The 14089-nt window shown below is 46.0% G+C and overlaps 1 protein-coding gene across 8 annotated transcripts in view; it reads left to right on the top strand.

Moving 5' to 3' along the window:
- Positions 1–14089, top strand: part of SPIN1 (spindlin 1) — a 94688-nt gene that overhangs the window by 67755 nt on the left and 12844 nt on the right. For 4 of the 8 annotated variants that reach the window (XM_039241531.1, XM_039241532.1, XM_039241530.1 and 1 more), the window contains one exon: positions 1299–5061. In XM_039241531.1, the coding sequence (XP_039097462.1) occupies positions 1299–1498 (200 nt within the window). In that variant the 3' untranslated portion in view covers positions 1499–5061. Of the gene's footprint in view, positions 1–1298; positions 5062–6692; positions 6704–9615; positions 9624–14089 lie in introns of those variants that run through there. The other 4 variants (XR_005530103.1, XR_005530101.1, XR_005530102.1 and 1 more) reach the window with 3 other exon arrangements.

Below are 14089 nucleotides of genomic sequence, written 5' to 3'. Positions count from 1 at the left end.
CTACTCATTCATCCTTTATGTATAATACCCAGCGCTCATCCCAATAAATGTCTTCTTTAATGCCCCTTACCCATTTAGTCCATCCCCCCACCCCCAGCTCCTCCAGCAAGCCAGTTTGTTCTCTCTGTGTCTTTTATGTTTTGTCTCCCTCCCTGTTTTTGTATTATTTTTGCTTTCCTTCCTTTATGTTCATCTGCTTTATATCTTAAATTCCACATATGAGTGAAGTCATATGATATTTGTCTTTCTCTAATTTCACTTAGCATAGTACCCTCTAGTTCCATCCACATAGTTGCAAATGGCAAGATTTCATTCTTTTTGATTGCTGAGTAATACTCCATTGTACGTACACACACGCGTGCACACATACACACACACAGACGCACCCCCCCCCCCCCCACATCTTCTTTACCCATTCATCCACTGATGGACATTTAAGCTCTTCCCATACTTTGGCGATTGTTGATAGTTCTGGTATAAACATTGGGATGCATGTGCCCCTTTGAAACAGCACTCTTGTATCCCTTAGATAAATACCTAGTAGTGCAATTGCTGGGTCATAGGGTAGCTCTATTTTTCATTTTTTGAGGAACCTCCATACTGTTTTCTGGAGTGGCTGCACAGTTTGCATTCCCACCAGCAGTACAAATGGGTTCCTCTTTCTCCACATCCTCGCCAACATCTATTGTTCCTGAGTCGTTAATGTTAGTCATTCTGACAGGTGTGAGGTGGTATCTCATCATGGTTTTGATTTGTATTTCCCTGATGATGAATGATGTTGAACATCTTTTCATGTGACTGTTGGCCATCTGGATGTCTATTAATGTCTTTTGCCCATTTCTTCACTGGATTGTTTTTTAGGTGTTGAGTTTGATAAGTTCTTTATAGATTTTGGATGTTAAACCTTCATCTGATATGTTATTTGCAAATATCTTCTCATTCCATTGGTTGCCTTTTAGTTTTGCTGATTGTTTCCTTTGCTGTGCAGAAGCTTTTTATCTTGATGAGGTTCAGATAGTTCACTTTGGCTTTGGTTACCCTTCCCTCCAGAGACCTCTTGAGTAAGAAGTTGCTGTGGCCGAGGTTGAAGAGGTTTTTTTCTGCTTTCTCCTGTAGGATTTTGATGGCTTCTTGTCTGACATTTAAGTGTCTCATCCATTTCGAGTTTATTTTGTGTATGGTGTAAGAAAGTCGGGGGAATGTTAAATTTTTATGAAATTACTATTAAAATAGACATGTGAGTTGGTACATACTGAAAAGTTGACTTCAAATTCTTTTTCCTCCCCTGTTTACTGCAGATGATTCTCCTCCAGCAGAAAGGGAACCAGGAGAAGTTGTGGACAGCCTGGTAGGCAAACAAGTGGAATATGCCAAAGAGGACGGCTCTAAAAGGACTGGCATGGTCATCCACCAAGTGGAGGCCAAACCGTCCGTCTACTTCATCAAGTTTGATGACGACTTCCATATCTACGTGTACGATTTGGTGAAAACATCCTAGATGGCATCATGGACTTCACCAAATTTGTGGAACTATTAAATGTATAATTTGTAGACATAAAGACTTGATTGCTTTCCAGTTTAATGAAAGCTTAAATGTCCCTGCGAACCCACAATCTCTGCCAGCAGAACTGGTTTTGTTCCGAATAGTACAGATTTATGTGAACACAAAGCATTTTGTGTAAGGAACTCCTTCCTCTCAAAAGAAGTCTGTCTGTCTGGAGGGGAGTTAACAGGCAAGTTTGGTACAAGTTAGGCTAGCCCCATAGTCATTTCAAACTGTAGTAGATTTTCCCCACTTCCCCGCCACTGTTTTGCTCGCCGACTCTGCCGCCGCAATGCAAGTATAGTTTGGTATTTTTGTTATTGCCTTCTTTGAGATATATATGTATCTATATCTACCTATCTATATCTGTGTGTGTACATATGTAATATATACACACACACACATAGATCCGTGCGTGCGCACGCACACATACACTTAATTGGCAGTCCTTTCTTTGTGGATTGGGGTGGGGGGTAAATAATATTCTCCAGTTTAACAGGAGTACTTGTCCGAAGTCAGTCATATTTAGCATATTACTGCTGTTTATTTAAAATTAAATGTGGGCACAGGAGACACATAGGGATGTTCAGCTTCTTTTCAAAGTCAGAAGTTCAGACACCTTTTCAATCTGGAGGCTTTAAACTGTGAGTCCAAACATGAATCATTTGTGAACAGTTGCTGGACCCACGTTAGGAATTAACAAAACAGGAATTTGGGGTGAAAAGCTGCCTTTAATTCTAAGCTTTGTAAATTTTTGTTTACATTTTTTTATCATACTTTTTTGTTTTTAAGTGAAGCCCAGGTACTTGGTCCACACAGTGTGATGCAGGCATATTTGGACAGCACACCTGGTCCGTTATTTGTATGAGTCCGCAGTCTGCATTCTAGTATGTGGATTTGAGAGGCAGCAGTACAGCAGTGGTGTGTGTGTGTGTGTGTTTGCGTGTGTGTGGTAAGTTCCTGGAAGAACCTAGTGCTTTTGTATTAGAAGTTCAAGTTGAAGAATGGCATTGCTGCCTTCCGACAAGTTCTGGGACACTTCTTTTTATTACCATTCTTGCTGATCCATGATTGTGGTCAGAAGGCTTTCCCCTCGGCTTTTTCCCACAAAGACTATCCAGACAGACGATAGCTTTGGTCCCCTGACACCTTCTGTGGTGCTGTACGGTTTTGCCCCCGGTATGCTATGGATGTGGATGCTTCCCGTCCTGTGGGCCCTGCTGTGTCAGGGTCCGTCACCGCACCAGCTTTTGTGGTTTATTCCTGCAAGGTTGTTTTAACTGAAGTAGAGCTACAGAAGTGGGGGTAGTGGCGGCATGGCCATCTGTTGCCTTGTGTCGGATGAGCCCTGATGGGCTGGCTGAAAGCTAGGAGAGCAGCAGTATGTGAAGCCAGTCTCCTGTGGAGGGTGGAAATCTTCCCTGTGTTTTGGGCAGAAGGCTGAGTACGCATGTTGTCGGTCCAGTACCAGAAGGCCATGCGGCTTCAGTGTTCGGGATTCCGTAGTTCATGGCCTCCCCACGTGTGGTTCACTTGGTTCCCACTTTTGCCTTTGGGAAGACCATGCGCTGTCGCACTGTTGGATGGTAGCCCCGCGCCTCACCTCAGGCGGCAGCCGGGTGCCTGGTCTCAGACGGTCCTTCTCCTTGGACAGGTGTCTTGCTGCACGTCTTGTCACCTCTTTTCCTGGTGGCCCTTCTGAGAGTCCCTGCATGTGAATCTCAAGGCAGAGCCCGTCTCCCCACGTGCCAGTGGATATGTGTGCCCAGACAGTGGGGGCAGCCGGCATACGCACGATGTGAACGCAGCACAGAGGCATTGGGCTCCAGAACCGGTGTCATTTGGCAGCATCCTGCAGGGTGGGTCAGTGGAGGCATCCCGGCCTCACTCACTGACTTGCATTGTGGTTTTTTTGCAAGTACCTTTAGCACCTTCAGTACCACACGGTCTGCCTCTCTCCAGACGAATGTGACGCGTGGTCATCATCCTCTTTTTAGTCATCGTTCCACGTATCGCCTTTAGGGCGGAAGGAAGGGGAAGGGGTTTTTTGTTATTTTCCTTTTATTTGCCCCATTCTCTTTTCTTTCGGTGGCTTAACTCCCACATCCGCGGTGACTGATCCCACTCCTTCGCCCGGGATTTCAGGCTTCGTTTTAGGCTCACGTTTCTGATCTGCATGCATTGCTTGCCTTTTCCTGGTATTGGGATGTTGGTTCCTTGTTCCGGGAGCCCAACATTAGTTTCCAAAATTATCACGGGACTTGTGACCGCACAAGACCTGAACCTGTATAAAATGTCCCGGCCTTCCTCACTGACCTGCTGTAGTGTTCTTGTGTCGTGTGCGTGTGACGTCTGGCTGCCCACGTGAAGCTTCAGAGGAGAACCTTAAGCGCAGACCATCCTTTTTTGCATGCTCTATTCTAAGTAGGATGTTCAATGTAACTAACTGAACTTGCATGTGAGAGATATTTAGGTTTTTTGTTTTCTATCTTTGTTTTTATTTGTTTTCAGCTGTCTGTATATTTGCTTCCTGTGCTGTTGTAGTGGTCGTAGGATACAGATGCACTGGTGAAGCAGTGTAGTGCCAGCAGAAGGTGATTTTCCAGCCCTGTCTGTCGTGCAGCATTTGAAGGGACTGTGCATTCTTGAAACTCTCACAGTTACTTCTAAGCCAGAGTTCATTCCTATTATTGTTTTACGTGCCAAACCCCGAAGTGCATTGGGCTTGAATCTCTGAACGCTGTGGACCCATTAGAAGACTGTTTTGATTGTCACAAATTGTAGTGCCTGAAAACATTCTTAAGCTGATTGTCTTAAAAAAAAAAAAAATAAAAAAAAGTTCTCCAAAGACAAACAGGAACAATTATTATAACAGAAAATAATTATGGTCGAAATGTCTGTGGTTCCTTGGAAATGCTGCGCTTTTTGTATTTTCCACCGTTAGTGCAGTTTGAACGAATGTGTATAGTTCAGAGGTCTTCGTGTTCGCATTTTAAAATTAGGTAAATGACCTCATCTTTCAAGCTTGAATTCATTTTTAATTTTAATTTTATTTTATACAATGTGTAGACAGTTCCCTGTTCTCTGCATTTAGAAGTATAAACAATATAAATCTGTTAATTCTGTAAGTAATTTTTATAATTATGATGTAACTCTATCCTATCCTTAAAACATTTAAAATAAACCCTTTATGTGCAACTTCCGACTGTAAATTTTGTGCTCATGAGCAAAATGTGATGTGTTAAACCTGCTTCTGAAAAAGTTTTTAAAGTTTTACTTTAAGATCCTTTCACCACATGTAAATGTCAGATATGCAGAGACAGAAATAAGTCCGACTTTACTTAAATGGTAACACTCAGTTATTCCCGAGGGGAGAGGGGCAGTGATCAATATCCCAAATACATTCTCTAGTCCAAAATATTCAAGTTTGTGATTTGCCATTAATGAGAAAATTTATCATAAAATTTTAAACTGAATTGTTTTAAATAGAATTAAATAATATGTATTTTATACCTTCACATCTAGTTCTGCTTTGTATATTGCCTGTAATGCTGTTAATACTTCAGTACCAACTGGTGAGAGTCTGTAGGGGAAAAGCCCCATGTTGATGGCAGGGACGAGGAAGCTTAGGTAATGCTGGAACTGCTTTGTGTGTTGTGTTTTATCTTCCTGGGCGATTGTAATCAGTGAGGAAAAAAGTAGATTCACAATGTGCCTGTAATTAGATTTGTTTTTGATGTTTCGCTGTTGAATTGGGCTTAAGGACCATGTGATTAAGGTCTGGGTGGGACAGGTTGCCTTTTCGCAGCCAGAGTGGCCATAGGAACGCCCCCCACCCCCACCCCGGGCTGGGTGGAGGCACCCGCCTGCCCTCTAGAGTCCTGATCTCATGTCCTCATCCTGCTGAACATCAGCCCTTGTGCAACTGCACATGCGGCTCAGGATGCGTTTTCCCTAAAAATGACAGCAAGTCTTCATTGGAAGGTTGGTGGTAGCTGGCCACTGTCGATAGGCCAGCGAGTGGGTCTGCACGGCTTGGAGAATCATAGGTGGGCCTGGCTGTTTGACCATTCTCGGCAGGGCCACAGTGCTGGCGGTGAGTAAAGCTTGGCAGATGCTCCGAAGCCCTTGGCCATCACCACGTGGGACTCCTGATGCAGGGGAGGGGGTGGCGCACCTTGTCTCTCTGGTGTTGATGAGGCTGCATATCTGGTCCAGGGGGATTGCCGGCCTCAGTGCAGGGACCCCAGCCATCTCTGTGGCTAGTTTTGTAACCTTCCTTCCTAAGTTGAGGGCAGAAAGTGTTTGCTTATTTTCGAATTATGCTGAAGAGATCTAAATTTCCCTCACAAGGTTGTAGAAATATTTTATATTTCAAAGATTTTTAAACATGTCATTACGTTCATATTTTTGTAAAAGCTGGACTTCTTACGTCCACAGTACATAGCCTCATGCCTAATTTTTACAGTAATTGGTGTGTCCTCTGTCATGTATTTGTAAGGTCTTAGGCTGCCGTGTCTTAGAGAATTGGGTGAGTCTTTGAGTTATTTCTGCGGACTTTCTCAGATGGGTTCTGTCTGCCCTCTTACTGGCTGTGGAGCTCTCCAGCTTAGTGACTCCGCACATCATTTTGCATAGAAATGACCTTGCATTCTTTCTGCTTAGTTTTTACGCGAGGACGTGGACCAGGTGGCGTGTTGATCCTTGCCAGTCCAGGCGGCGGTGACACTGGAGTGCGGGCCCTGGCTCGCGTTTCGTTTTTGTGCTGGCTGTTCCCATCGGGTGAGTAGGCTGCCGACGGCAATGTGGGTGCATCCTGCTGCCTCTTACCTCCCTCCTCCGTCACCTTCAGACTGTGCTCCAGACTTGGGTCCTCCAGGAGCACAGCTCGAAGCAGTGCGTGAACTACCCGGAGCCCTTCACCGGATCAGACCTGCACATAACTTCAAAGCTGTGTGTGTTGGAACCACTGCAGCAGGTATGATGTGAACAATGTGGGTGCAGGCCTCCCACAAGTGTTGGTAGGTCCAGGTTGAAGTTCATACTCGGAATGGACTTCTGTGTGTACACCGCATAAGTGGCTTTAGAGCTTTGCCTTGAGTTTGTTCCTGAAGGGTGTGCGAACCATGTGGTAGCTTCTGTCCAGGAGTGTGTGTGTGTAGACATATGTGTGACAGGTGCTGGGCGTCCCCCGCCAGGGAGATGCAGAGAGCGGCTCTGTCCCTGGAGGTGGTTCTTTGGTGGGGACTCTGTGCCATGTACTGGGGACCTTATTTTATCAGACATGGCTTTGGGTCATCCTGTAGGGCTAAGGTCCTGTGGTTTGAAGCCCTGGGTTTGTGTCATCTTCAGAAGAGCCCTACAGGGGAGCAGGTGTTAGGGACTGAAAGATCAGAGGGGATGGAGCCCACGTTCTGCATCGTCCTGCAGCTCGAGGGGAGACTGACTCCTGTTATCGGGGGTCCCTTTGCTTGACTCACGTTCCCAAGGATCCCGATGTGTGTTACGTCCTCACTGGCCCTCTCTCTGTTTTACTTAGCCATTGTCTACTTTTAAAAGGGTCATGCCCTGAGTCATCACGCATGTGGTGGGCCCCTGAGGGAGTGTTTGTGAGGACACTGCATGCTTGTATGTTCGTTGGCTCTGGTGGCTGCAACAGACACCAGACGGAGCAGGGGCACTTAAACCGCAGACACTGTCCTCATGCTGGAGGCTGGAAGTCTGGGATGCAAGCATGGGTGGGGCTGGCTTCTCCTGAGGCCTGTGTCCTGGCGTGTGGACACCGTCATCCCCTGATGACCTCACGGGGTTGTCTCTCCGTGTGTATCTGTCCTGACCTCCTCTGCTTATAAGGACACTGGTTACCCTGTGTCAGGTCCCTCCCATATAAACTCATTTAATGCAGTCCTATGCTGAGGTCCTGGTGGTTAGGGCTCCAGCAGGTGGTTCAGGGGACACACTGCAGCCCACAGCTCCATATTCAAATTTAGGTGGGCTTTCTGACTGTTAACTAGGAAAAGAAATATTATTGGTAGGGCATTATTTTTTATTATTATTACTTTTTTATGTAGAGAGTGAGTGGGGAAGAGGGAGAGAGGGAATCCCAAGTGGGCACCATGCTCAGCACAGAGCCTCGATCTCACGATCCTGGGATCATGACCTGAGCCAAAATCAAAGAGTCAGATGCTCAACTGAGCCACCCAGGTGCCCTGGCAGGGCATTATTTTTGACACACTGATTGTTTTCAAAGTGACACTAATGTTCCCTTCGGTATAAAAGGGACAGGTAAATCTCAAGCCCTGGAAGGTGGGAAATCACAAGAGTTGTAGGTGTGACAGCCCCTCCCCCAGTGCACTCAGGCACATCAGCTCGCCCCTTCCCTTGATCTCAGGTGTGAGCAGGGAGAGCCCTGAAGACACGTCTGTGTCCAGTGCAGTGCAGACCGGAGCTTGACGTGGAGGGGACACACCGAGCTGTGCCGGGCCTGTCTTACACAGATGGCTTTGTCCCTCAGGCCTTGCTGTGTTTGTTGTCCTTTGTTGACTTCCGTTCATACTTTGTGGATCCTGTGATGTCAGCAGGGAGGTTCTCGGTCCTTTTCCTGGAACACTGGCATCTCCCAGCATCCCCACACGTTGTTGTCATAAAGCACTGTTGAGGTATTAGCGGGGTGTTCTACAGTTTTCGTTGGATCATACTGAGAAGTAGACTGTGACCCTGACCTTTGTGAATAAAAGTGTGCATGTGAGTCTTGCTTTTGTTCTCAACATTGTCGTGGGGGTCCTGCACACCACACTGCCTCCTTCCTGCTTTCGAGAAACGTGGTGTGGAGGTTCATCGTCCACTGGTGGCCTGGTCGGTTGTAACGTAGCAAGCAGGTCTTCTCTCAGAGCCTCCTGCGGCCACACAGGGAAGCTGTGTTCTTTAGAAAAGGCCAGCAATGGGGCGCCTGGGTGGCTTAGTTGGTTAGGCGTCCGACTTTCGCCTAGGTCATGATCTCATGGTTCGTGGGTTCGAGCCCCGCGTCGGGCTCTGCGCTGACTGCCACCTCAGAGCCTGGAGCCTGTTTCAGTCTCTGACTCCCTCTCTCTCTGACCCTCCCCTGCTCACGCTGTCTCTCTGTCTCCTAGAAATAAATAAAACATTAAAAAAAAAAGAAAGAAAGAAAAGGCCAGCGATGTCCTGGGAAGAGTAGCTGTGCTGTGCAGGGGCGGGGGAAGGGGGTGATCCTTGCCTCATCCACCTGGAGGTGGGCTTGATGCACCATGAATTCCATTTCCACTTTTCTTCTCCTTTCTACTATAATCTGAAATTGCCCCCCACCTCCCAAATTGGAGCTTTTAAAAGTTGATTAGGTTTCTAGGGGAAGAAAAATTTGCAGGTGTTAAAATTCACGTTAGTGTTTGATCTCCATCATGAAGTTTCTAGTGTGGACAGTTAACATTGGTCCTCACACGCTTCCTAAGTGAAGCCAGCTGCTTTGCTTAAAGTGCCACAGATTCTTACTTCGCTTTAATGTGTGCCCCAAAGAAACAGCTAGCCAGATTCTCAAAGGAGAGACTGGAGGCTGGTGCATCTCTTCTGTGCAGTGCAGGGAGGGTGGGGGCTGTGGGCTCCAAGAGCACATTCTTGTCCTGAGGAAACAGATACCGGAATGTTCTAGACTTCCGGTCTCCATCGTAACTGGAAGAGAGGGTTTAATTGAACTTCTTAAGAGGGGAGTTTCAAATGTTGCAGCCCTGTAAGTCTTTATCACAACTTAGAAGAAACAAGTTAGTTCTGACCTAATTGAGCTTTAATGCTGTTCAGATAGTGGTAAAAACGTACGTTTTCTCTAGTCTGTTTTGTAAATGTGGACATACGCCAACAATTGTGTAAGGAACAAAACAGGTGTATTTTAGTCCTCAAAAGTGCCGATTCTTTAGTTGTGCATTTTTAAGCGGTGCTGTGGAACATGGCTATTCTTCTGGATGATGTGGGTATGGTGTGCCGCTACCCCAGAGCTGTGACCCCCGAGGGACATTGACCAAAACTGACCTTGTGGTCACTGGTCTGTGATTAAGATGCTCCAGTGTGTCTGGTGACACAGTGTTGTGATTGGGGGACTGGAGGAAACGGCACTGTGGCCGCTGGACTTTGTGGGACAAGTTCACAAGGCCCCAAGAGACCAGCCTGGCAGGGTTTGGGGTCTGGTCTCTTTTTTTCTGTTTGAAAATGTCTCTGAGCCCCAGTGTCTCTCCCAATACGATTTATTTTAACCTCCAAACTTCTCATTTGTTTATCCAGAATAATACTACAATTTCCTGTTTCTTTAAAGCACTTAGGAAAGAAGATTATTGTTTGCAAAAATGCCTTATCAGTAAGTGATGGTGTTGTGTGCACAATGGTCAAGCTCATGCCTGCCCTGAGGATCCCTGCATCAGGCTATCTGCTGCTCACCTGGTCAGTGAGCTGCCTCACATCCCATTACGTCAGGGCACTGGCCGAGGAGCCTGGGGCCATGACCGCATTTGTTACTAACCAGTGTCCTCCCCGCTGCTCCGTGCTCCTGAGGGAGCTCCCATCCTCTGGCCATTGCTGGGGCATCTTACTCTCTGCATAAGCAGAGAGCGGCTTGGGACACAACGCAAAGCATAGATTGTTGCGAGTTCTGGGTTTGCACCATTTCCAGCTGCCCAGTAGCTGAGCGAGAGAGTGTTCAGAGCACGGAGTCCACCAGGGCCGCTGGAGCAGGGCTGAGGCCCGGGCCTTCTGCCGGCCACCTCTCAGGGCACGTACACACCCCTGCAGCTTCAGTGTGGATGCCAAAGAGCTGTCATGTTGTTTCCCTTTTACCATCAGAAAAGTCCGAACCTTTCTCTCCTAGTTTTCTATGTCTACGTTATTCAGGACATCCTAAAAGTGTGTGTCTTTGTGTTTTCCTGTTTATTAGTGGTTTACATAGTTGCTGCATCGAGCTGGCCTTGGGGGGAAGAGCTGTGTTGTGTGATTTCTGCTGGACTTCCATCCTGATAGCAGCTGCTGAGTTAGCAGGGCTCCGTGGTGTTACTTTCACCTCCTTTGGAAAAAAGACCAGCCTTCCTCTTCTGATGGTATATTGTTTGATTTGGTGGATTTCAAAAACATTTAAATGTTTCGAAGAAAGAAAATGGGACTTTTGAAAACCAAGGCACTTTGATGTTTTCCTGATACTGTGGAAAGAATCCTAGGTTTTACTTAATAGTTTACATGCCAGTTTAGCCCTGAAGTGGAAGTAGAAATTAGAAAGTTTTTGAAATTGACATTATAATCATCTGCTTTGTTCTGAGACTAGTTGTTAATTATTCTAAGAAAATGAAGTTCCTTTTATGACTAAACATACTGCCAGAATTCCTTTGCAATTTGTGAAAATACAGTCTGCAAATAAAGTAAAATTGTCATGCCTTTTTTAGGGATATTTTTAAAGAATCATGTTATTACAATTTTGCACTTGATTTATTTGTATTTTATGATGTTTAAGGGCAAGATTTTAAGAATCTTGTGTCTTGGATATTTTCAGATGGGTTAAGACCTAGTTCACTGGGAAGTGAACTCTATATAGTTATAGAGTATCCTTTTGAAACAGTTCTGGGTTCGAGTGATTTGAGAAGAAAATCCTCCCAAAGGAATGTAGATGGAACTTTGCTGGAAGAAAGAAAGTCGTTTATGCAGCACTGGGGCACCTGTGAGTGTTGAACAAATTCTCGGAACATGTGCTTCCCAGGCTCCCCTGAGGTCCCATCCTTAGTGCTCCCTGCTCCGTTTGGCTGGGTGCTCAGCCAAGACTGTGTTGGATTGGGAAGCGCCCCTGCTGTCCCATTCTCTTGCAGGGGGTCTGGCCACCAGCCAGCATTCTCGTAACATTGTGGTGGGCGTCCCGGGCCACTTGAGTGCTGGTGCTGCTGCCCAGCACTGCCTCTGTGATGTCTGAGGCACGGCCCAGGCTGCCAGTGTGAGTGTAGTCCTTGGCGAAGATGGCCATGTGGTCTTTGGGGCACAGAGACAGAAGGTGGGAGATCCACCTTCCCTGGCCGCCCGGCCTCCCCTCAGGCCACTTGGCAGAGGGAAGGCAGTCAGAGAACTGCTTCCTGTGTGTAGAGATGTTGTGTAGATATGCTCCCAGTGACGCCCTTGCTGTGGGCGGTCGGGGCCCACAGGAAAGGGCTTCACAGAAGCACCAAGTCTGAGTCCCAAGTTAACGTGCTGGATTCATAGCTTCAGGCCGTGGCCATCTGTGCCTGTTGCTGCAGAACATCGGTGTGTGCAGGCGGGGCTCACTGTGGCCCTTGGGAGTAGTACTTCTGTCGTGTAACGTGGGCTTCTTTCTGAGTGGTTCCTGGGAGGCTAGGCACCTCATCGCCATGCACTGTGACCAGGGCAGAGAGAGTGGTGATGGGCCCCAGGTTGCATGTTGGAGCCGGCGTCTGAGCAGCACCACGTGAGGCAGCAACATGCCGGTGGATGGGACTCTCCTTGCATAGGTGGCCCTTGGTCTTCATATCCTTATCCCCCTCATGCTGTCAGCACTGAACACACTTCATATGAAGGCGACTAAAATGGTCATCACAAGCCCGAATAAGCCTTTCCAGAAAACTTAGTTGCTACCTCTTTCTCTGAAAAGTGGCTTTTGTGTGCTTTTTCCTTAGTGTCTGACATGGTGCTTTAACTGTGGACTCCTGGGGCAGACAGGTTCAAGAGCCAAGATCTAGGAATTTACTGTACATAGATTTTGTTAGTCGTTAGAAGTGGCTGGTCGTTAAAAATGATCAGCAAGGAGATGCTAACCTACCTGGGACCAGTGTTCCCGATCACAGTGTGAGGATCAGCCTCGGGATCTTGTGAGATCTGGGTGAGGGAGGAATAGTGAACATGCAGATCCCTGGGCTTCACGCACACAGACATTGGGGCCCAGGAAACTGCAGCGTAATAAAACTCCTGAAACCCAGAATAATTTGATGCACACTAACATTTGAGACTTGCCATCATGGGTCTCAGGGCCACTTAAAAGTCATGGGTTTGGTTTTTTAATATTTGCAGAGCTGTATCTCTGGGATGATGAGGCAATGCTTTTACGTCTCTAATGACTGCAACCTGACTCTTCCTCTGTTTTAAACCTCCAGATTACGTTTTACATCAATACAAGAATCTTATTCTTAAAGGACATTGGAACTCTGGAAATGGTTCAAGTTGCAAATGCTCTCCATGGTTGCTCAGATTATCAGCTCATGGCATTCCTGTGTTAAGCCGTCCACGAGCCAGGCTGTGGGTTCCCCTGTGACCTCAGCCAGGTGGCCCTGGTCTACTGTTGGCCTTTAGGAAAGACTTCTGGATGGAGAACGACCCTCCGGCATTGGCACCCTGATGATGTTGATGGCTCCATCCTAACTGCTGAGTTTTAGAGCAACACAGGAAGAAAACCTGAAGGGCCGGACAGAAGGAACCCCGCACCAGAATGATGTTTACCTGTGGATGCTCTTGCATCCATCCTGTGTTAACATAACTCTGGAAAATTGATTGATGTTGCTTTATAACTTTGGAAGATATGTATTATTTAGTATAAGAAACAACTGCTTTATTAAAGGAACAAAAAACAGTATTTATCACAGTCCATTTGTCACGTATACCTGGATTTCTGTGAGTAACCACCTTATATGTGTGTTTCACAGAATTCATGTTTGTCCTTAAGCTGGAACTCGACCCACAGACCTCCCAGTTATGACTTCGGGGTGTGTGTGCAGTGGCTTAGTACCACATGCATCCATGTTTACTCTCATGGAGAGCTCACAGCAGCCTGCTTCCTTAACTGTATGCAGAGAAAGAGAGATTGTAATATGCTTCATGTGACTTTCCAGTATATGTGATACAGAGTTGAATTAGTTAAGTAACAACTTATGTTTTATATTAAATTCTTTGTTATTTTCCTGGGAGTTTGTAGCAAAAACTGTAACAAGTGATTATCAAATAAGTGTTTGTAAATTGATTATTACTTCCTAGTAAGCATTAGTCACAACATGGTACCTCAAAACCTATGAGATGGAGCTATACTGTGCTTAGGAATTTATAGCTGCAAATAATGCTATTAAAAGAGATTTTAAATCAATAGTCTAAGATTCTACCTTAAAAAAAAAAAAACAAAACTAGAAAAAGGAGCAATATAAGTCCAAAGGAAACAGAGGGAAAGAATAGATTAGTATGGAAATCAGTGAAATAGGAAACAAAAACAATCCAGAAGAATCAACAAAACCAATAGTTGGGTCTTCAAAAAGATCCATAAGTTTGGCACTGAGCTACAATGACAGAGAAGACACAAATTACCATTATCAAGAACGAAAGAAGGGACATTACCAACAACCTTACAGAAGTTAGGGTTGTAAGGAAATGCTGTGTACAACTTCATGCCAACACACTGAACAAGTCAAGTGAGATGGAAAAATCTTAGACACAAGCTACCGAGATGTAGTCATGAAGAAATGGAAGGTTCTAGTAGAAGGTTCTAGTAGGCCTTTAACAAATTGAAACAAAGCCAAG

This window comes from Hyaena hyaena, unplaced genomic scaffold (assembly GCF_003009895.1).
Source record: "Hyaena hyaena isolate Hyena2069 unplaced genomic scaffold, ASM300989v1 scaffold_194, whole genome shotgun sequence".
In the NCBI taxonomy this organism is placed as follows: Eukaryota; Metazoa; Chordata; class Mammalia; order Carnivora; family Hyaenidae; genus Hyaena; species Hyaena hyaena.
The sequence above is the reverse complement of the archived record's forward strand: the minus strand, read 5'-3'. Positions and strand labels throughout refer to the sequence as shown.